Source organism: Kryptolebias marmoratus, linkage group LG13, assembly GCF_001649575.2.
Source record: "Kryptolebias marmoratus isolate JLee-2015 linkage group LG13, ASM164957v2, whole genome shotgun sequence".
Lineage (NCBI taxonomy): Eukaryota > Metazoa > Chordata > Actinopteri > Cyprinodontiformes > Rivulidae > Kryptolebias > Kryptolebias marmoratus.
Genome location: NC_051442.1, coordinates 15,017,016 through 15,038,297, shown reverse-complemented (window position 1 = coordinate 15,038,297; position 21,282 = coordinate 15,017,016). Strand labels below are relative to the sequence as shown.

General features: G+C 41.1%; 1 protein-coding gene across 3 annotated transcripts; it reads left to right on the top strand.

Moving 5' to 3' along the window:
• Positions 1-876: 876 nt before the first annotated feature.
• LOC108248273 (phospholipase D1-like) lies at positions 877-20,643 on the top strand. Of its 3 annotated transcripts, none has more exons than XM_037978999.1 (25): positions 877-1,035; positions 1,203-1,324; positions 6,176-6,239; positions 7,021-7,148; positions 8,377-8,519; positions 8,655-8,748; positions 8,914-8,979; positions 9,077-9,135; positions 10,442-10,687; positions 10,770-10,913; positions 10,999-11,082; positions 11,484-11,562; positions 11,663-11,773; positions 11,883-12,092; positions 12,166-12,313; positions 12,564-12,682; positions 12,920-13,033; positions 15,742-15,846; positions 16,088-16,176; positions 16,408-16,521; positions 17,098-17,144; positions 17,289-17,423; positions 17,849-18,002; positions 18,852-18,969; positions 19,081-20,643. In XM_037978999.1, exons 4-25 carry the CDS (start codon positions 7,059-7,061, stop codon positions 19,303-19,305), a joined length of 2,694 nt encoding a protein of 897 aa, XP_037834927.1. In that variant the 5' UTR covers positions 877-1,035; positions 1,203-1,324; positions 6,176-6,239; positions 7,021-7,058; the 3' UTR covers positions 19,306-20,643. The 3 variants fall into 3 exon arrangements, with proteins under 3 accessions (XP_037834927.1, XP_017292430.1, XP_037834926.1); XM_017436941.3 differs by having other exon boundaries at positions 6,176-6,333; XM_037978998.1 differs by lacking the exon at positions 1,203-1,324 and having other exon boundaries at positions 883-1,035; positions 6,178-6,333.
• Positions 20,644-21,282: the final 639 nt, after the last annotated feature.

The following is a 21,282-nucleotide window of genomic DNA, read 5'->3' as shown; positions in this document are numbered from 1 at the left end:
GTTAAGTCTTGCACTTTGCTCAGAGCCTCTACCTTGTGAAATTTCACTTTCATATTTGATAGGGATGTCATTGTCATTCTAAGTTCAATAGACATATATGTGTGTGTGTTTGTGTTGTGAAAAGTGCTAAGTGTCGCACCTTTCACTGTCACATCGTGATTCATTACCTTTTGACTATACGCAAAGGTTGCATGAGTATAACATAACTCCTACCACGCAAAATATTTTAAAGTAGTCCAACGTGTTCTTAGGTTTTTATGACTGTAAAGATAAATTAGCAGCAAATACTTCCGGTGTGGCAAAACTTCTTTAAAGTTAAACCTCTTTTGTAATTTGTTGGCACTTTAAACTCTCTGAAAATCCCAACAATATTATTCTAAAACAAACATGTTCATATAAAGATTTCTGCAAAATCAGAAAGAAGCTTTATGTTTACGTAAAGAAGCGACGCCATTTATCGGTTTTATTTTGAAAACGTTTACCGGAAGTAAATTGTCAACCCATAGAGCCTGGCTCAATGCCTGGCTGCACTTACGTCATCGCGTCGATTCTAGACGTGCGAGCGTAACTGTAGGCAGCAGCACATGTTTAAAACGACATTCCTGTTCTTGTGTTTACTCAGGTCTGGGCTTGTCCTGTGTTAATGTCAGTATTATCACAGGTACTTATGTATTACCTGTCAGCCACGTGAAACACGGCACACATTTCCATATTGCGTTCACTTCTGCACAAAAACACACCACCTCACTGTTTGGTTTCTTAAGCACGAACAGTTGATTTGAAACGAATAAAAGGAGCTCAAAGTTTGCAGCTAGTTCTGAAACTAGAGACCATTTTCCCCACAATGTTTTGTTTTTTTTTTCACATTGTCCTACTGTTCGGTGAGTGGGAGGGACTAAAGAGTATATCACCTACTGGCTGCTCATCTGTGAAATACAGCGAGGATACGATGAAATTTTACCCTGAATGAGCATTTTGTCGCTCTGTCCCGCATGTGGAGTAGGTGTTTGTGCTGACCGGTGGCTTTAAACTCCTGTAAGTATACTTTTTTTCTTTTTCTTTTTTTTTTTTTTTTTGTTATGTCTCCTCGCTGTGTCGACAGTCCTAACAGCAGATATAACATCCCGGGGTACTATAACAAACATATTGTGTGTAAAACCGCAGCCACTTCAGCAGCGTCACGGTTTTTTTTCTCCACATAGTTTTGCGGACGCAGATGTAGTTTTCGGCGGCGTCGCTGGAAGCCAGAGGCTGGGTGGAGACGACAAAACGTAGCCCTCACCATTTTCAGCCCCTACGCCGAGACTGGGCTTCTTATGTAACGGTATCAGCTTTAAAAAATGCTTTAAAACTGTGCTTAAACTAATGCGAGCTTGAGAAAACTTGGAGATACTACGGAGCTTGAACGCATCACATGATCCAGGAAAGGTTTTACTTCTTCATGGCTGTAATTAAAGCTTTATGCAAACTCTTGTCTCATGACATAGTGGAAAAGAGTGAACCTCTAAGTAGTTTCAGTTTTAGGAAGAACTTCTCAAAAGGAGGATGGGGAAAAAAAAAAACCTGAACAGCATGTTTGTAGTCACAAGTTAACTCACTCATAGCAGTTTTTGACTCATTTCCAGTCTTTTGTTTCTCACTTGGTGGCATGTACTGTATTTTTGAAGGCCCAGCAAACATATTCCCTTAAATATCTTAACAAAATACAAATGACTGCATATCCACCCGCCGCCTTTCATGCCAGAGCTTTAAACTAAGATCATATTATGTTGGGAAATGATTCCTAACCCTGAAGTTTCCATTTTAAAATAATCCACCAAGCTGAATAGTTTAGTTCAATGGTGAGTCTGTTCCACCTGTCACCACGCCCAGCTATGATGCTGGATGTCAGCTTCTCCATGGCTCAGCTGTAAAAACAGGTAAGAGGGGATGTGCTTCTTTAAAAGAGAGCCTTTTTTATTGTTCTGCTGGAATAACATCCCTTTCATAAATGTCCAGTCTTATTGGAATCAACACTTCTCTGTGTGCTCATCTGGTCGGCCCAGTCAACCATCTTTCTGCATCAGCAGGTGGTGGATTTCTCTTTTAGACGAAACCCAGGAGTCACAAAAGCCAGAAACTCCCAAACTCACAGTACAGTGAAAAAGGTTTTAACTTCCTCGAAGCTTTGCACCTCTCTGCTTTTTGAGTCAACATTCACACTATTGTTTTTTTTTTCCTGTTTATATGTTCTTCCACATGTTTTTGGGGGCTCTACTTCAGCATGCTTTCAGCTATTTCGGCTGTTCATGTATCAAAATCTTCAGCACGTTCAGGACAATACCACTATGACTTTTGGTATTTGTAGCTTTAGTACTTTTTTATTATTTAACTTTATTTCCATTTTTTTCCTCATAGAAATGCATTTAGATTGGTTCTCTTCAGCATACGTGCTAGTCTAATTTTAGCTTTTAGCTACCTTTTTACTGGTTTTAGTTGCTGCTGTAGTTATGATATTTTTAGCTTTTGCTAGATTAGTTTCACTTACTGTTTTGCAGGTCTTTTTAACTTTTTTTTCTAATTCTGACTTCTATCTACTGTTTTGCTAAATTTAGCTTTTAGCTCCTGTTCTGCTAGTTTTAGTTCTTGTTTAGCTATTATTGCCTTCTATGTATTGCTTTTCTAATTTGAGCTTTCGTTCTGATTTAATTTTAAGTTTAGTTTCAGCTTCTTTAGCGAATGTTAGTAAACTCGTTCAGCTCTCAGTGTTCTCGCTGCATTATTGCAGTAAATGCACATTTTTCTAGTTGTAGCTGATCTGGTAAAAATGCACTTAATTCAGAAAGTGTGCACGTGTGAGGATTTATGCTGGAATGCTTGGCGTGGCTACTCTTTTAAATTCCCCTCAGTCCAGTCTCATTGTGTAGTATAACCCAGATGTAACCCGAGCAAGAGCCCAAAAAACAAGGAAATCTTTTTTTTTTTAGCCAACAGGGATCTTCTTTGTTTCAAAAAATAAACAGATTCGATCAATCTGTGTCTGCCTTTCCCCTTGTTGTTTCAGTGTTTAGTTTGCATGCTTGAGCCAGTACCCTCTGCTTTGTGCACGTTTCGAAACAAGTACAAACAGGATTTTTTTTTTTTCTACTTTTGACTGGTTGTGCTTGCTGAAGAGTAGAGCAGGAAAAGCTGCTGCCAGTATTGACACTCAGTGGAGCAAAAGCATAAATATCTCAGTTTACATGGCTGAATGCTTGGAGGAAAATACAATCTTTTAGGAGGAAACCACAAAACGGCTCAGGAGAAGTGCAGGAACGGCTCAAATAGAGTAAAAGTGGACTTAACATGGATTTCTATAGCAAACAAAAATGTCACTTGTATTTTCTTTGGACATTCAGACGAAGGTTTGTTCCAGTAAAAGATTGTCCAAACGGGAATTAGGTTTGTCACCACGCTGTTGCATATTCCTAATAACTGTAATGGATTATAATATAAGATTATAATGTAAAATTTTATATTTACAGTCTAAGAAAAATAACAGATCCTCTATTTAATGGAATTTTGAAAACCCAATCAAAAACGGAAGTCTTTTCAACAGAGATGGAAAGAGTACTGAAATAAGCTACTCAGGTACAAGTACTACTACTGTGATTAAAGTTTACTTAATCAAATTACCGGTTTAAACCTCTACTTAAATTAAAGTAAAAAGCAGCTCATTTAAAATCTGAGAAAAACAGCAGGAGGGGATCTTTTCTGTGCTGTTTACAAAGGACAAGAGAGGATTTTAGGGCTTAAATTAAAACATCCATCCATCCATCCATCCATCCATCCATCCATCCATCCATCCAGTTCAGAGATGAAGGAAGCTGGTTTCTGTCAAGTGCAAATACCAAAGTGAAAAGAAGTCCACACGTGACATTTAAACCATTTCGGAAGTATCATTTTGGCGAACTTCTCCAAAATATAAAAACTCTTACTGTGTACTGTGTTCTTTATTTGTTCATCACACTTCCGTCTGACTCCAAGACTTAAGATGACATAAATGTGACTTTTAAAATTCAGAAAGTAGACATGTATCATAGCCAACATCATAATTTTATTAAAGAAGAAACAGAAACAGAGGGATCCTCAGTCACCACCACATGCTTCAGGTGCTAACGGGTCACGTGAGATTTCACAATCTCTGTTTTTCGTCACAAGATTTGAGTCTAAAACTTTGTCATGAAAGGCGGCGGGTGATGTGCATTCCTTTAATTTTCTCATGTTTTTAATTTGTCTTTTTTTTTAATGCTCAGTATCAGATGGGATTTGTAGCAAAGTGCAATATTTGAAACCAAACATTACTCGAGCAGAAGTGCAGATTTTAAACATTTCTTTAAAAGAACAAGTACACAGAAATCCTATAAATCACAGCGATTCCTGTAAAAGCAACCTGTTATTTTCAACCTCAGCTTTTCAAGGTCAATCCCATCTGTTCTTTGTATTAGCTGGTGAGGAAACAGGAGGGATCTGAGGTTTCAAGAAGCCGCTGCAACAAAAGGGAAAAAACTAAAACTGGGACCACATCCGCTCTTTACAGTTTCACTTTAATACTTTAGGAAATGGCAGCTGATATTCCCAGAATTCGAACTGGATGTGGATGTGGTTTGGCTTTATTTCTATCTCACTTCAGTTTTTTTTTTCTCCCTCTCTTACCTACATAGACACGTACGCACACACGTACACACACTCATTTCCTGTATTCTTGTTGCCCGGGAGACACTTGGCTATTCAAAGACGTCTACCCACACACAGAGTACACAAAAGGCCTGGTACACACCCTCTTCACCCTCTGGTTAGCTGAGTCCTGCTCGTCTCGTATGTCGTAATGTTGACGCCTTTACCAGCATGTTGTTACCACAACACATTTATATCGTATTCTGTTTGGTGGTAATTCTAATTCTGTACAAATACCACCAATTTGTTTTAGATATCTTCTAATTTTATACAGTATTAACTAACATAATCTTTTTATTCACCCTTTATTTGCATTTAACTGTCTGCCTTAAAAGGATCATTTAATTTTTTTTCTTTTAAGTGTGTTGTTTAAGATATGTGTTGTCAGTATCTTACCTGCATCAGACAGCAGTCAGAGTGACCTCATTTCGGAGAATCGGGGAGAAACTGCTACTCAGAGCCATCAGTCGTATGTAGAAATACTGGAGCTCGTGGAAGCTGAAGTCAGTAGGGGACCACTCTTCCTATAAGCTGGTCCCAGTACAAGTTTTAACTCCCGCTCCTCCTTTCAGATTTTAACTCTTGTTAACTCATGCTGCGCTTGCCTTGCTGCTCTATGTTCCAATACTCATTTATGTGTAGCCATAATTAGGTACTTCATGTGATTAGTTGCTTCAAGAAAAGCTCGTGGGACCCCATGACTGTGTGAGGGGGAGAAGGCGGGGCTTAAAGCCCCACGTCTAAAGTGCGCAGACTTCGGTTCCAAAAATGAGACAAGGCAGCTCCCATAAACTGGGTCCTGCTAGCTTTTATTCCCAACACCGAGAGAAGGCAGGAACATTTGGTCTAGTATTATAATATGTGGTTGATGAGCAGGGGCCATCTAAAAAAATCTTAAACTTTAAAAATTTCAGTGATTCAACTGAAAGCTGCAGTCTAATCTTTTACACAGAGTCACTTTTGAATCACATTTATTTACATAAACATTTATGGTTATTTACAATAAAAACGGTCCGTGTTGGAACATGGTCCGCTGTTCGTTGCAATACATTTCACGTGAAACACAAGTTGCAAAACGAACTGTGTTAAGTGTACAAAAAAAAATCTAGAACACTGTTTGCTTGAACAAGTGTAACGTTTTTGAGGTTTTTGAGGATTCTCTGGATCAAAATCATTCAGACTGCTGTCTACTGCAGGTAAGACACTGACCCCTCGTGATTACTCCACATAAACCCCTCTCCCTCCAAAAAATCTGAACTTTTTCTTAAATTTACTTTTTACTGTATCCTGAAAGATGGTGCCTCCTGTACTCCATGTTTGTTCCTCTTATTATATCTGTATGTGTGTGGGTGTGTGAAGTGGTGTGACTGCTGAGTGTACATCTGAGTGTATATATTTATGTGAACATATCTCATTAGTTTCAGTAATATTTAGTTCTCTGGTCACCAAACGCTGACTTCTGTTCTTTGTGTTTTGCTAGAGGAGCTGGCTCCTCCACCAGCGGTGCGATGGCGAGTCCAGAGGATGTGATCGAGCCGGCGGCTGTGAGCTCCGCCGCACAGAACCTGAACCAAAGGCGCTTCTTGCGTGACCACTCTCTGAGTCCAGATGAGTTAGATAGCCTCATGCCAACCAGCAGTAAGGATAAAAAAGCAAAAATGCCTAGCATTTCTTAAAGAACTGCGTATTGCTTGCTGCATTTAATGCCAGAGTTTTAGACTCATGTTATGTTGAGTGATGATAAGGTTTTAGTCGTTAAGCGTGATCTCATACAGTATCACAAAATGTCATATTCAGAGTATGTGTTGTGGATGACTCTCAGCTACTCCCACACAAATTTTTATTTTAATATATGTGAAGCTGACTGAGTTATAACCATTTTTGTGTTGGTTAATGTTGATTAGCTGTGGCGACCATCTTGAATTGGGTTCGCTTCAAAATTTAATCAGTTGTAGATGTCCATCCAGTGATTATTTCCTGATAGTTTCATTAAAATCCATCCAGTGATTTATGAGATATTTTGCTAACAGACAGACAAATGACTCCAGATAGTTAAAGGCAAAGTTTTAGACAAAGTTTTTTTTTGGAATCTGTTAGTGCTCAGAATATGTGTTGGGGATCAGTCTCAGCAGCTTTCACCCCAAATTTTAGGTCAATATCTGTATCTCAATAAACTGACTCTTGAAATATTTTGCTAACAGACAGACACACACACAGAGACACTTTCTGCGGCGAGCGATAATTAGACGCCATTCACCGGCTGTGAATTGAGAAACTCCTACATCTGCATCAGAACGAGTTGAGTAAAATGTGTCTGTGTTTCAGATGGCTATGACTTCCTCGTGGTTCATCACCTCCCTGAGATGAAAGAAAAGGCTCTTTCTTACTTGATTCCTGGCACTCCGGTTACATGCAGGGTGGACAACACAGAGAAGTACACCACTCGCTCAAAGGTACATCTGTTAATTTTTTTTAATAATATTTTACTAAGTTGGTATAATTCCTTGTGGAAGCCCTTTATAAAAGTTATTTTTTTTGTAAAAACACCATTAGAAACATGTGAAAATGCTTTTTTATGTTTATCATATAAACCCTGATATAAACAGTTTCTGAGTTTTGTTTGAATTTCATTGTTTTCTTCTGCTCAAATGACTTTATGTCACATTGAATACAGTTTTAATGATAAAACAACAAATTATTCAGCATTGAATAAGTGCCAGATTCATATAATTTGTTGTTATTTTATCACTGTTTATGTACAAAGTGGGGCCAGCTGATTCTCTGAATAGTTTTAGTGTAGATTTTATATTTCGGTTGTGGACATTTATGTTGGTTAGACACTAATACCTCTTGGATTTAGTGCTTTGCTCCTGGAGGCTAATATAGGAAATTATTTGCGATCAGGAATTAATCTTATCCCTTGACATTTATAAAAGCATATTTATGTACAGTAATTCAAATTTCCAATGTCTTCTTATTCAGAATGAAACTACATAAGTACTTGCTGCCATTTTTAGTCACGTTTGAATGACTTGAACAGTTTCACAAATAGGTGGTTTGAAGAGAAGCTTGCCTTGCAGTTTAAACTTTTATTTTTGTTGTTGTTGAATGTCGACAGAAAGCTGAGACTCCTGGTTTTTAGCCAAACCTCAGTGACTTGTCCGAGGCTTAAACAAGAGCAGATCGTACTATAAGATGACCTGAGTAAAATGATAATATATATGACTCCGGACATCTTAAAAAAAAAAGACTTCAAATATCTGTGTGCTGTGCACCTTTTCCTTCTGATTTAGCAGCTTACTTCCTGCAGGCCAACTACAGCATCGCTTCATCCCCATCCTGTCACCATAACTCTCTGACTGTGTGCTGAAAAGGTTAATAACTGAGAGGAAACTGTGTCGAAGACAAAGACAGGCTGCAGTTGTTGTAGGAAAATCTTTGGCTAAGTTCTTTCTGTGTTTTGATGTGGTGTTAATCTCGTGTTTTTACCACCTGGTGGTGTAGCTGGGAATTTCAGCACTTCTGTTAGAACAATTTAAACAAAATTCCACAAAGGTGGATGGTTAAAACTGTTTGTTTATGTTTGTGTGGGGTTTTTTTTTGTACATCTATCTTTCTTCAGTTTGTTTCTCTAAGGCATTAAATAATAAACTTGCATATATTTCAACAATGCACTCCCAGGTCAACGTAGGAACCCTGTACACGGTGCATCTAACACACGGCCACTTCCACTGGGTGGTGAAGAGGAAGTACAAACACTTTCAGGAGCTGCACCGAGACCTTTACAAGCACAGGATGATGGCTCACCTGCTGCCCTCTCGAAGGTCGGTGCTTCTGTTTATCTCGGCCATGCAAATCAGCCTCTCGCTCAGAGGGACGGGCATGAAGAATCTGAGCTCCTTTTGAGCTTTTAATATCAGGTCTCTCAAGCACTGATTACTTTGAATATTCAAATAAAGGTTTGCAAAGGACAGGCAGCAGCTGAGGAGCATGCCGGAGGAAATGCCCAGCCTACAGGGCACCGAACGAACCCGAAGAACCTCCAGCAAAGGGGTATTGAGATTACAGGATTCTAGTACTAAATATTTATTCTAATTCCCTGTTTTTAAAAAGAAGCATATGAAAATGCATTTTTTTGCCAAAGAAATTTCCTGTATAATGTTTGTTTTGTTTGTCTTCTTCCCTGTCATTTATTATGCTGCTTCTTTTTTAATGCAGAAATACCTTGAGGAGTACCTGAATGGTTTGCTGGGGAATGCGTTTTGTCGAAATGACCACAGCATGGTAAACTCCTTATCTACTTAATGACCTTCATGAATAAGTTGTAATGCATTTTATGTTCATAAACCATTAAATAATCCTCTCCTTGTCAAATTCCCAGCTGGAATTCCTCTCCATCGGTCCGCTCTCCTTTGTCACTGAACTGGGACCCAAAGGCTTGTAAGCAACACACTATGAACATACGGATGTGAAGGAAACAGAAGCAGTTGAGGAGAAGTTGAGGATTAAAGAAGTGGGGGGTATTGTGGAAAAGTTATGAACAATTGAGATCTTACCTGCCGTAGATGGCTTTTTGAATGACCTCCGTTTGGAGAAATAGTTTGATTCTGATATTAAAGGCTTTAAAGTAGCGTACACATAAATAAGTATGAAATCCTGGAAATTGGAATTGTTTTAAAATGACAGCAGTACAATGCAACAAAGTAAAGAAATGCATCTATGTCAATTATATATTTACAATCTAATAAAAAATTAGGTCTTGTTCCCAAAACATGACTCACAATAAGTAATGCATGCAAATGAGGCCTGGTGCAAAAACTGCAGATGTGTTTAAGACTCTTTCAGTAAGTCAGCAACCAGCATCAAATGCATTTTTCTACATTACTAATATCAAGAAATAGGTTAGCCTTTTTTTCCCTGGAATATTAGTTGATCCACATGATCGGGGTGAAGCACACTTTCAGTGTTTGCTTCTGTTTGTACCAGCGCCGTTGCAGTTCTGAGCAGTAGGTGTCGCTGATGGGGGGAAAACAACAATAGTGCTAAAGGACATAAAGTGCAACCAGAAGAACAGTTGTTTGGTAGTATAACTGAGTTTGAGTAACAATCAATGTGATGATTAGTTCAAGGTCACAACGTTCCATTGCGGACGCAGAGAGACTTTGCTTGGAGTCAGAATGTCTACTAATGTTATGAAAACATGCATATTTGTGAAGATGATGTCTATCTATGTGGTCGTGTAATGTTTGGTTGTCTGTATTAGACTACCACCAGAGAGATACCAAGAAAATATAAGTATTATTCATGCTTCACTTACTGGAAAAGATCCAGATTGCAAAACTGTCTGACCACGTAAAAGCCTTTCTAATTATCAGATGTTTCAAAATAAATCTCTCCAGACTCTTTTGTTTAGTTAAGAAATATAAGTCCTACAACAGTACACTAAAATAAGATTATGTTATTTATACACAACGGTAACTACACTTTTTCAAATGTCTGTAGAAATATATCTGCTTGCAGACTTTTCATTTAAAAATTCAGTGGATTGAATTTTATTGGTATAAGACGTAATAAATCGAATCATCTAGATATAATCCCAAAAGTGCCTCAGCACACGGCTGCTCTGCCAATCCAATCCGTCTACAACAAGTCAAATATTAGGTGTTTTTAACCTTCACATTCAAACTTCACTTAAATTTCTCTGAACTGTAAGGCTAATCAAATATTTCCCGTGGATCTGTTTCAGGGAGGGACCGATCATGAAGAGGTCGGGCGGTCACCGGATCCAGGGTCTGAACTGCTTCGGCCACGACCGGTTCTGTTATCGCTGGTCGCACCGCTGGCTGGTGGTGAAGGACTCCTTCCTCATGTACATGAGCCGAGACAACGCTATGATCAACTTCGTGCTGCTGTTTGACCAAGACTTCAAAGTGACGGTGGGTCGCGCTGTCACCGGCACCGAACATGGAGTCTGCCTTGAGAACCAGACACGGTAGGTCCGCTATGTGTCCAAGTATGTGCCGAGCACTGCCCGTTTTGCTCTATGTGTTACTTCCCTGTTTGCTTTTGGGCAGGAATTTGATAATTAAGTGCAGCAGCTACAGACAAAGCCACTGGTGGAGTCACGAAATCAACCGGCTGGCAGAAGCGTGTGACTTTTTCAAAGGGCATCACTTTGATGGATTTGCTCCTCAACGGGCGACCACGCTCACTAAATGGTCAGTTTGATAACCTGCTGCTATTTCCAGTAACCAGTGTTAGCCTTCGTTTAAGCACTTTGTGGTTTATTGATTTTTATTTAAGGTATGTGAATGGAAGTGGCTACTTTGCAGACCTGGCTGATGCTCTTGAGAACGCCAAGGAGGAGATTTTCATCACTGATTGGTGGTGAGAACCAGAAGAATTTGGATTTGCCCACATATTAATGTCCATATAACTTCAACAACAAAATATTTTTTGCTACTCTAGAAGTCTATTTCTTATGTAATTATTGACCTAGTATTCTTTGAAAACAACATTATGTGAGATTTCTTGCTACCTTTACATAAATTATTAGCTCTGTTGGTTTTATTGAAATCTGTCCCATGGTTCACAAGATATTTTGCTAACTGATAGACAGAGTTGACTCCAGTAATTAACGGGAAAGTTTTAAATGCAGATCCTGTGGGATCAGTTAGTCCTGAGAGTATGAGATTCAAATAACTTTTCGATACTACCACACCAAATCTTTGGTCAGTATCTGTAAAGTTGTAACTATAAAAACATATTTATGTTTATATTTTTTTCAGGCTCAGTCCAGAAGTTTTCCTGAAGAGGCCAGCCACTGACAACCACTGGAGGCTGGACGAGATCCTCAAGCGAAAAGCAGTACGGATTCCTTCTGTTCTGATAAGGGTTGAAATGCTTTCCTTAGCCGTTATGTGAAGTGTGCTCCTAACATTGCCTGTTCTTAAACCTTCTTTTGCAGAAACAAGGAGTCAAAATATGTGTCCTGCTGTACAAAGAGGTGGAGGTGGCGCTTGGCATCAGTAGCGACTACAGCAAGAGGACTCTTATGGACATGCACTCAAACATCAAGGTCTGTGTTTTATTTGACACAGAAAATGGCCAAACAGTAACACAAACCACCAGAAAGGCGTCATCTTGTTTTACTATTAACTGATAACTTCGCTCTTCGGATCCATCAGGTGATGCGACATCCTGACCACGTGTCGTCTGTGGTGATCTTCTGGGCTCACCATGAAAAGATGGTGGCCATCGACCAATCCGTAGCTTTTGTCGGGGGGATCGATCTGGCGTTTGGGAGGTGGGACGACAATCAGTACCGGCTGACGGACCTGGGCTCTACAGAGGGGTCGAACGGCGTAACTGAGGAGCAGCCAGACAAAGATGTGATGGTAAGGAAGAGTTGTGAGGAGTGAAGGAGTGTGCGTTTCAGCTCAGACGTTAATGTGTGTCTCTGTTGACCAGGATAACGGCACAGCTGACGGCCCCAGACCAGACGGTCAACCAGAACAGGATCTGGGTGATCTGGCTGGTAACACTAAACTGTGGCTTGGCAAAGATTACAGCAACTTTATCAAGAAAGACTGGATCCAACTGGACCGGCCATTTGAAGGTACATAATCTGAACTTCAGTAAGTCTTCTTCTTTTTCATTGCTGTTCCCGCCACAGCGAGTCATCCTCTTCCATCTAACTCTGTCCTCTGTGTCCTCTGTCCTCACGCCAACAACCTCCACATCCTCTCTAACTGCATCCAGATATCTCCTCCTTGGCCTGCCTCTTTGTCTTTTTCCTGGCCAGTATCACATTTAAACACAGTGACATTTGAACACTGGGGTGAACGGATTTATGTTTTCCTCTTTAGATAACATCGACCGCACTGAAGTTCCTCGCATGCCGTGGCGTGACCTGTCCGCAGCTGTTCATGGCAAAGCGGCCAGGGATGTGGCCCGACACTTCATCCAGCGCTGGAACTTCACTAAGGTGAGTCACGGAGACTTTTATCGTTGAGGTTTTGGAATAAATAAATACGTATGCTCTAATATGGAACGGGACCTAAACGAGTCTTTGGTTTAAGACGAACACATCTTGTGATCAAAGCAACCAAAGCAGTGAAGTCAAACGTTAAAACTTATATTAAATGTTACTAAATTGAGCAAGGCTCCTTTTTTAGGCTAACCTAAATAAACGTGGTTCCTTCACTGCTCTTGTCTTCGTTAGATCTTCAAAGTCAAGTACAAGGATGAATTCTTCCCTTACCTTCTCCCCAAGTCTCACTCCACTGCTGATTCCCTGCCGTTCACCGTGCCTGGCTCCAGCAAGGCCAAAGTTCAGGTATTTGATTGCACACACACGTACACACACACACACACTTCGTGGCATGTAGACATTGCTGGAACTTCCCTATTGTGGAGTTTGATTCAGGAAATGTTTGGATGTTTGGAGATCCAAATGCAAAGCTGAGTAACAAACGAGCTGCTGCATGTGGGACAGCAGATTATACAGATATTGTAGACTTGTATCAGTGAGCAGCAACTGGAATTTAACAGTTGCTTTTAGCAAGTTTTGACCAGTTTTTACTGAAATGTTTTGGTATGTTTTTAACTCATTTTGTCGCTGTAGGATGATAGAGGAAGTTGTGATCAGTATGAAGGATTTTCTCAGAAATCTGTATCATACAAACACATAATTTGATTGCATTTAATATTCAATGTGAAATTCTGATATTAACCTATGAAGACTCTGAAGAATTGTGTTATTTGTGTAGTTAGTGTTTTAGTGTAAAATAAAAATCAGCTTTTCTGTTTTAACATTGTTCTTCAAACAGTTAAAGGTTTTGGCTCAGGCTGTGGTGTTTTGTTTTTTTTTTTTTTCTAAACAGATTGATAATGTAGCCCATGAGTTTCAGCTCGTTTGGATGGCAGTTTATCCTATTGGTCCTCCTGACAAAATCCCTTGTTTTGTTGTTAATTTTTAACCAGAGAACAAACCGTCAAGATGTTGGTTGCTTTTTTCATCCAGGAAGGTCAAACAGCAGCGGTGCACGCACACATCCAGTGATTTCCTTTAAACTTCTTGGGTTATACTCATCGAACGCTGCTATTTTGCTCGGCATTTACTATGCAAATCCTGTGTTTCACAAGCTCATTGTGCATCGCATTTTGCTTGAATTGATCTTCCTTTTGCAGGTTGTGCTTAACAAGAGCATGAATAGTTTATCAAGCTGTTCTTTCAGCTTTTTTTAAAGAGCTGATCATTAAATACGCAGGCAAAGGTTTGTTCAAGACTGCGGCGCTAGTAAAAGAAGGCTGGTCCTCTTGTTCCAGGGCTTTTTAGCTTTCACACAAACAATAAACAGCTTAAATAAAGGCTTAATAAAGTGGAAATTGTACTGCAGAAGGTATTTCTTTTTCAGAACAGTAGTCAGTAGTAAAACAAGCGTACCGGAGATGGGCTTCACATAAGAGCGAGCCTGACATAAAGCAGAGTGTTCTGTGCAGCAGATGGGTCTGGGAGAACACAGAAAACTACCAGAGGCTTCGTTTTGAGCGGCGTCATAAAATCTTTCGAGGCCAGAGATTGTGTGGGGCTGAGTAAGCCAAGGTTGAGCGTCTGTCATGTCAGAATTTGTGATTTTTCTACAGACAAACCACTGAAGCTAAGATCACTCCCAACTTTGGCAGCAGGTCCGATCTAGCAGGAAATCAGATGGTTCTCCTCACAACAAAGAGAGACTCTGTTCTGGCTTTTGAATTGTAGCAATTCAGCGTTCGGAGTGTTTTTTTTCTAGCGGTGGCAGATGGTGGAACAAAAGAGAAGCGTGTTGAACCAAATTACTCCCAACATATCTGTCCTCTTCGGCAAAGCCAGAGGAAACACTGGGAAGAACAGAGAGTACGGGTGAAAAGCGTCTTCAGCAGGCTTCATGGGATTTGTGGTCCAGATTGTGAGGTGGCACAACAAGTTGCTGAGCCACTTCGAATTTAGTGTTGTAATAGTGGCTGTGAGGGGATAGAAGCGAGCCGAGCGACATAAATCTGACTTATTAAAGCAGTAGTTCAGCATTTTTATATAAACCTCTGTAGAAAAGGCTATGAACAGTTAATGTCTTACCTGTTGCAGATAGCTCTTTGAACAACCTCAGTTAGGAGAGCTTGCAGCTTCAGTTCAGATTGGAGGGACAGCAGCAATCCAGGTTGATCTCAGACTAGCCATTAGCTCATCAATCTGGTCAAAATTAAGCTCTGCTTTTCCAAACTGAGGTCATTAAACAGAAGATTAGATATTAGTTGTTGGTCATTTTTCCACTGAACCGCACAACAAAAGACCTAAACTACCTCTTTAAAGAGACCAAGGAGCTTAAATATCATAACCTCGCTCATAATCTGGAGTTATTTGCAGTAGGTGAATGATTACCTACTGACTTTATATCAGAAACTATTTGTGGTTCCTTCCAGAAAGATGTGAAACTACTTGATGATGTTTAGATTTGCAGGCAAGTTATTAGGTTTTGGTAAGATATTAAAGCACTAATAGTTAATATTCTTTCTACAGATCCCACTTCAAGTAGTAAGTAAAACATTAAAAGGTTACTCTCAAGTCAACATCGTGTTTGAGTTTAACCTTCTCAAAAAACAAGTGTTGGGCAGAGGTCTTACAATAGCTTTTGTGTTGTGTGTTTTCTCTTTTACAGTTCAGGGCGGTGGCCTGTAACTGTAACCCTTGCTCCCTATTATTGTGTAATTTTAGGTATCGGGGCAGCTTTATTCAGGTTTCAGGGCCAACGGTTCCTGTTGTTACCGTCTGTGTTAGAGCCGGAGCAGGTGCGCTCCTTTTTGTGTCCCTCCTAAGCATCCTTATTATGTATGAATAGGATCTGATTTTAATTATTTCAACAGATTTTTCCTCAATAGGCAGGAAAAATGGGAACAAGCTACCGATTGTAGGGCTTGTATTCTGGGAGAACACACAAGGTGAAGCGCGCACGAACAAAAGGACGCGCACCCTGCGACAGAAACCTTTGTATTGTGTTGTTTCCTCAGGTGCTGCGCTCTGCTCATCTGTGGTCGGCAGGGACATGTGAAAAGTCGATCCAGAACGCCTACATAGACACTATCAAGAACAGCGAGCACTACATCTACATCGAGGTAATTCAGCACTGTCTGTGATAACTTCAGTGACTCCACTGTTTACTGTCGCTGTGGTCCATTTCTGCTTGCAATTCTTCATCATGGAGGGTAATTTCCGTGTTCGTGTCGCATCTCTGAACAGTTCTGGGGCTTAATTTGAAGGTTTCATGAATGCGAACACTCCCGTGCTTGCCAGCTTCCTGTCTGCTTTGGTTTCCATCTCATACTGAGCCACCATCTGCCTCCTCTCTGCCCTTAGAACCAGTTCTTCATCAGCTGTGCCAGAGAGAAGATGATTGAAAATGGGATCGGCGATGCAATTGTGGACCGAATCCTACGTGCTCACAGGTGAGATTTTTTTTTTTGTGTGTGCATGTGTGACACTACAATTCGTTTACTGCCTGCACATTTGTAAACCTTGAAGTTTTGAAGCAGCATTTTACAGTATTTGCACTGAAGTTTTGGTTAACGAAAACGCACCTGAATCATCAGTCGAGCCGACATTAAATCTGAAATTTAAACTTCATAAACGTTGAAATGGCACACGGGGGGAGCAGTGATCGTTGTGTGTTGCTGCAGAGAGCAGAAGAAGTTCAGGGTGTTCGTGGTGATTCCTCTGCTTCCTGGTTTCGAGGGAGACGTTAAAACAGGAGGCGGAAATGCCATCCAGGCTATTCTGCACTACACCTACAGGTGAGAGTCCTAACCTAACTCTGACAACCACAAGGAAACGCATTTAGTAACATACTTTTATCTGGCACTGAGGCACGTTTCCTAAAATAAATGTAGTGTATTGATTTTTAACAGCTCGGTTCCTCTCAGCCATGAGCTCCTCTGTAGGCCAAACCATAAAACAGGACATCGATCCAAAAACACAGCAGTAAAAACAACAAATCTGTTGTGTGGTTTTGCACACTTCACGTTAGATTTAAATCATTTCAGAACCTGGTAAAGATCAGATCACCAGTTTTGACACATACAAGTAGAATTGAAAGAGGGTAGACTGTCTTGTTTCCGTGTTTGTTTGTAACAAACATAATCTCACACATTCATGTTCTAAATGCAAATTGAACCAAATTGAACTGAGACGCATTTCTTGGACTGTGGCGCACCGTTGAGGAGCTTTTCAGTTTCATAGCCTCTGATAAAATTGAAGATCTTCAAGAGATCGTGTCAATAAATCTGTTGTTTGTTTAGATGGTGTAGTTTATTATTTTTGTGCTCCATGTATGTACAACTGCTTAACTGTGGTCATTTTTAATGTCCAAGGACGATGTGCCGTGGAGAGGACTCCATCCTGTCCAAACTTAGTGAAGGTGAGTTTAGTTTCCCCTCCGCTTTGTTTCAGTTCAGTAACTCTTCAAATTAAAGCTGCCGATCCGCACAAATTCCTTTAGTAAATCTTCTTTGTGCAGTACTTTTATCAGCTGCAGGTAATGTAATTCTGATCTTGTCCTCAGTAAAGGACCAGTGGACGGAGTACATCACTTTCTGTGGTCTCAGAACACACTCCAAGCTCTCCGGGAAGCTCGTCACCGAGCTGATCTACGTTCACAGCAAGACCCTGATTGCCGACGACCGCCGCTACATCATTGGTGAGACGCTGACTGTGACACTGACTTCTAAAAAAAAAATTACCAAAACCCACAATGAAATGATTGCAAAATATATTGTCTGATTTACTGCTTTGTTCTGTGACTTTCTGTGACACCACCTCGACTTTTATCAGCCTGTTGAGCAGAAAAACGAGGAAGAGGAAGCCAAGTTTAAATGCTTTGTCTTTAAATAATATTAGTGATCTTAATTTTCCATATTTAAATTTCACTCATCTTAGAATATTTCACAAAGCCTTTTGTTTGGACTTATGGACCTAGCTAAAATAGTACTCATGACGTAATTAAAACAAAACTAAACACAACCAATATGATCTTTTTTTTTCCCCATTTTTGTGATTACTTAAAAATCATTCCGTTTAAAATGACAAATTCCGAAGGTTTGTTCTGTCCACTGGGTGTTTCAGGATCAGCAAACATCAATGATCGCAGCATGCTGGGCGATCGAGACAGCGAGCTCGCCGTGTTTGTGGAGGACGAAGAGAGGGTCCCATCCGTCATGGGAGGACAGGAGTACGAAGCAGGACCCCTCACTCTCGCGCTGCGCAAAGAGTGCTTCAGGTATGGGCAAAACCTGTTTCTCCTGAAGTGACTAGTGGTCACTAGTGGTCGAATCTTGCTTCCTGGGGTTTGGCTGGGTCTTAAAAAAGGCTACAGGAAGCTGCATTAACTTGGGTCCACCACCTGAAGGGAGAGAAGTCGAAGTCTGGCTGGCAGGGGCCCGGGGCCTTCTGACATTATTATCTGGATTTAAATACGTGGAATGCCATCTCACTCGCAGGAGAGGAGCCAGAGCTTGTGTGTAAGGTCGAACCACACTGACCAGATGAAGTTGGGCTCACATCCACCCACAGCTTGTGCTCTGAAACCAAACTCCTACAGAGGGGCTGGACTCTCTCCTACTCTGGAGTTGCACATGGGGAGGGTTGTCAGCTGGGTGTGGGGATATTCAGAAGCTCCGGGCTGAGCATCTCTCTGTTGGAGTTCTCCCCGGTGAACGAGGGGATCACTTCTCTGCAGCTCTGAGCTGCAGGAGGGAGGATTCAGACTGTTGTTTGTGTTTATGCACCTAATATCTGTTCAGAGTATCTGGGTTTCTAGGAGTCTGTAAATGGTGTCCTGAACAGAGTGTCCTCTGGAGATTCTGTCTTTCCCCCGGGTATTTCAATGCCCATGTGGGCTACCACACAGTCACCTGGAGGGAGGCTTCCTCACTCTGAATTTAAATGTTTTGTTATCGGACTTCTGTGCTGTTCATAACAAACACCATGTTCGAGGATAGGATGGCTCATAAGTGTACTTGGAACCAGTCTACCTTGGGCTTGGTACCACAAATCGGTGTCAAAGTGTGTTCCAGGTACACATTAACATGAGGCCTATATTAAATCTTTTTTTTTTCTTTTTCAACAGCGTTCTTGTTGGAGGAACTTCCGACCCCAGCATCAATATAGACGACCCGATCAGTGATGATTTTTTCTTTCTGGTCTGGAACCAAACAGCTAAACTCAATGCCACCATCTACAGCACGGTATGAATTTAGTCAGATTTCACGTTTCCCATCATTTCAGCTAAATTTTTCATGTCTTGTTTCTTACCCCCCACCCCCCACCCCTGTTGTGCGGTTTTGCTTCTGTCACAGGTCTTTAAATGCCTTCCCTGCGACGCCGTCCACAACATGCAGCAGCTGAGGGAGTACAATGACGAGAAACCCCTTTCGGAAACAGACTCGGAGCAGGCAGAAGAGGAGCTGAAGGCAGTTCGAGGGTTCCTGGTCCACTTTCCCCTGAAGTACCTGTGTGAGGAAAATCTGCTGCCTCCGTCGACCTCTAAAGAAGGCATGGCTCCTTCAACTCTCTGGACATAATCTCTGTTCTGCCCAAAACCACTACACGACAGCCCGACCTGTACTAAATACCCAGAACAGTACACCAAAGGAGTTAGAAACCAAGTGTTTGAGACCCGGCCTTAAGGCTATTCGCTAAACCTATATCTAGTCAGGTTATTGTCACTAAAATTCAGATAAGATTAACTCATGACTTGTCAGAACAATGAATAGAAAAATTGATGCTGGTGAGTGTTTCCGTATAACTTCTGCAGGGCCGCCGGTCGTGTGAAACTCACCTAAATAAAAGTGTGACGCAGGAGAGGAACAGGAAAAAGCCAGCATCTCACATGATCCGGGAACATACTGTACATTTGCTGGTGCAGGATTTTTGGTTAGGTGGGTGGCTCTGTCTCTTTCTCTCCCCGTGTCCCTCTGAGGCTTCACCTCTCACTGCAGCGCCAGGAAACCTGTCAGAACATTTGTGGTTGTTATGGTGACGGCTATAAAGACACGACTGGATGGAAGCTGAAATAAAGGCTCGACGGGGCAGAAAGGGAGAGCGCTGATACGAGGGGTGACTAAATCCGGATGGTTTCAGCAGAATATAGAAACCCATCCGATGACGGGAAGGCTGACCATTTCTGTGGAGGTTATTTTCGTGTTTTTTACTCGGAGGAGATGGGAGCGAGAAAACAAAAAAGGGGGACAAGATAATTAAAGGGTGCTAGGTTGATTTATTGTTAATTTTTAGATTTTTTTTTTTCTTTTACGTCACCATGACAACCAAGTGGATCGTCTTTTCACAGTGTTGTCAGCAGTCCAGTACAGATCACTCCACTGACTGCTGCTCGGCGCAGCTATTTCCATGTTGTGTAGGGGAGCCATGGAGCGTCTTGTGTGTCTGCCTTGTGTTATATTTGCTCACAGGCATGAGGCATTTGTTGAGGTCCAGCTGAGAGGTGATATAATGTGTCTGACACAGTTCCCATTGACTGCTGAGACTGTCAGCCCTGGGGCGTTAGCAGGTCAGATTTTCAGAGGCAAGGGCAAATATTTTCGGCACTTTTTTTAAATAATAATTACCAAGCTGTGATCAATTCGTAAATGTGTCACCCTGAACAGACATGTAGCAGCAGTCCTCTCTCCTTTGATAGCCTGTTCATTGATATGGAACGTTGCGTAATAATATATCTGAACATCCTGCAGCCGATGTCGTCGAGGAGAGTCGAGACTCGGGTTACCTGGGTGACAGCAAGCAAAGGTGGGAAGGAAACGAATGTGAGCTGGGATTGTACACTCGAGCACAACGATCCGTGTTTAAAGGTGTCTCGTTTTGGGAGTTTCTTTATGTTTTGATGGAACAATATTAGAGCATGTGAGACTTTCCAAAAACGGGGCCTTACTGTATGTTTTATATTCTTAACAGTCGAACGATGCCCTTGTTTGTTTTTGTAATATATGAACTATTTCATTTCCTTTTTTTTTATGTGAACAGATACCAGACAACCTGTAATTACACACTGATGTGCACAACATCGCCATGAACTAGTTCGTATTCTAAAAGAAAAAGCGTGAACTCGTTGAACCCACAGTTTGAGAAAACTGTTGTATAATCTTTTGACGGATCCCTGCCGGTCGACAACACTGCCTTGTTGGTTTTAAAGTCCGACGGACCGGCGCCTCACATGAACACTGCCTCTCTACGTGCAGCAGCTTCTCACAGAGGAGCCGGTTCAACCATCTGCGTTTGAACACTGTACTCTGCTGGTTTCACACGCAGTAAATCCCACACTTGGGTTGTTGCACTCTAGAAGCTTGGGGTTTCCTCCAGTTTTCCACAAAGCACTAAGTGAATGTTTTTAGTACAGTTCCTTGTTATTGATGAGCAGAAAAGCCTTTTGAGACCCTACACTGTTTCCTTAAGTGAATTTACGTTGCAGCCTTACTAATTTTTGTATTAGTGTTCTCTAACAGTCATGTAAAAATCTTGTGTATTCACATCTGTAGATAGATTCT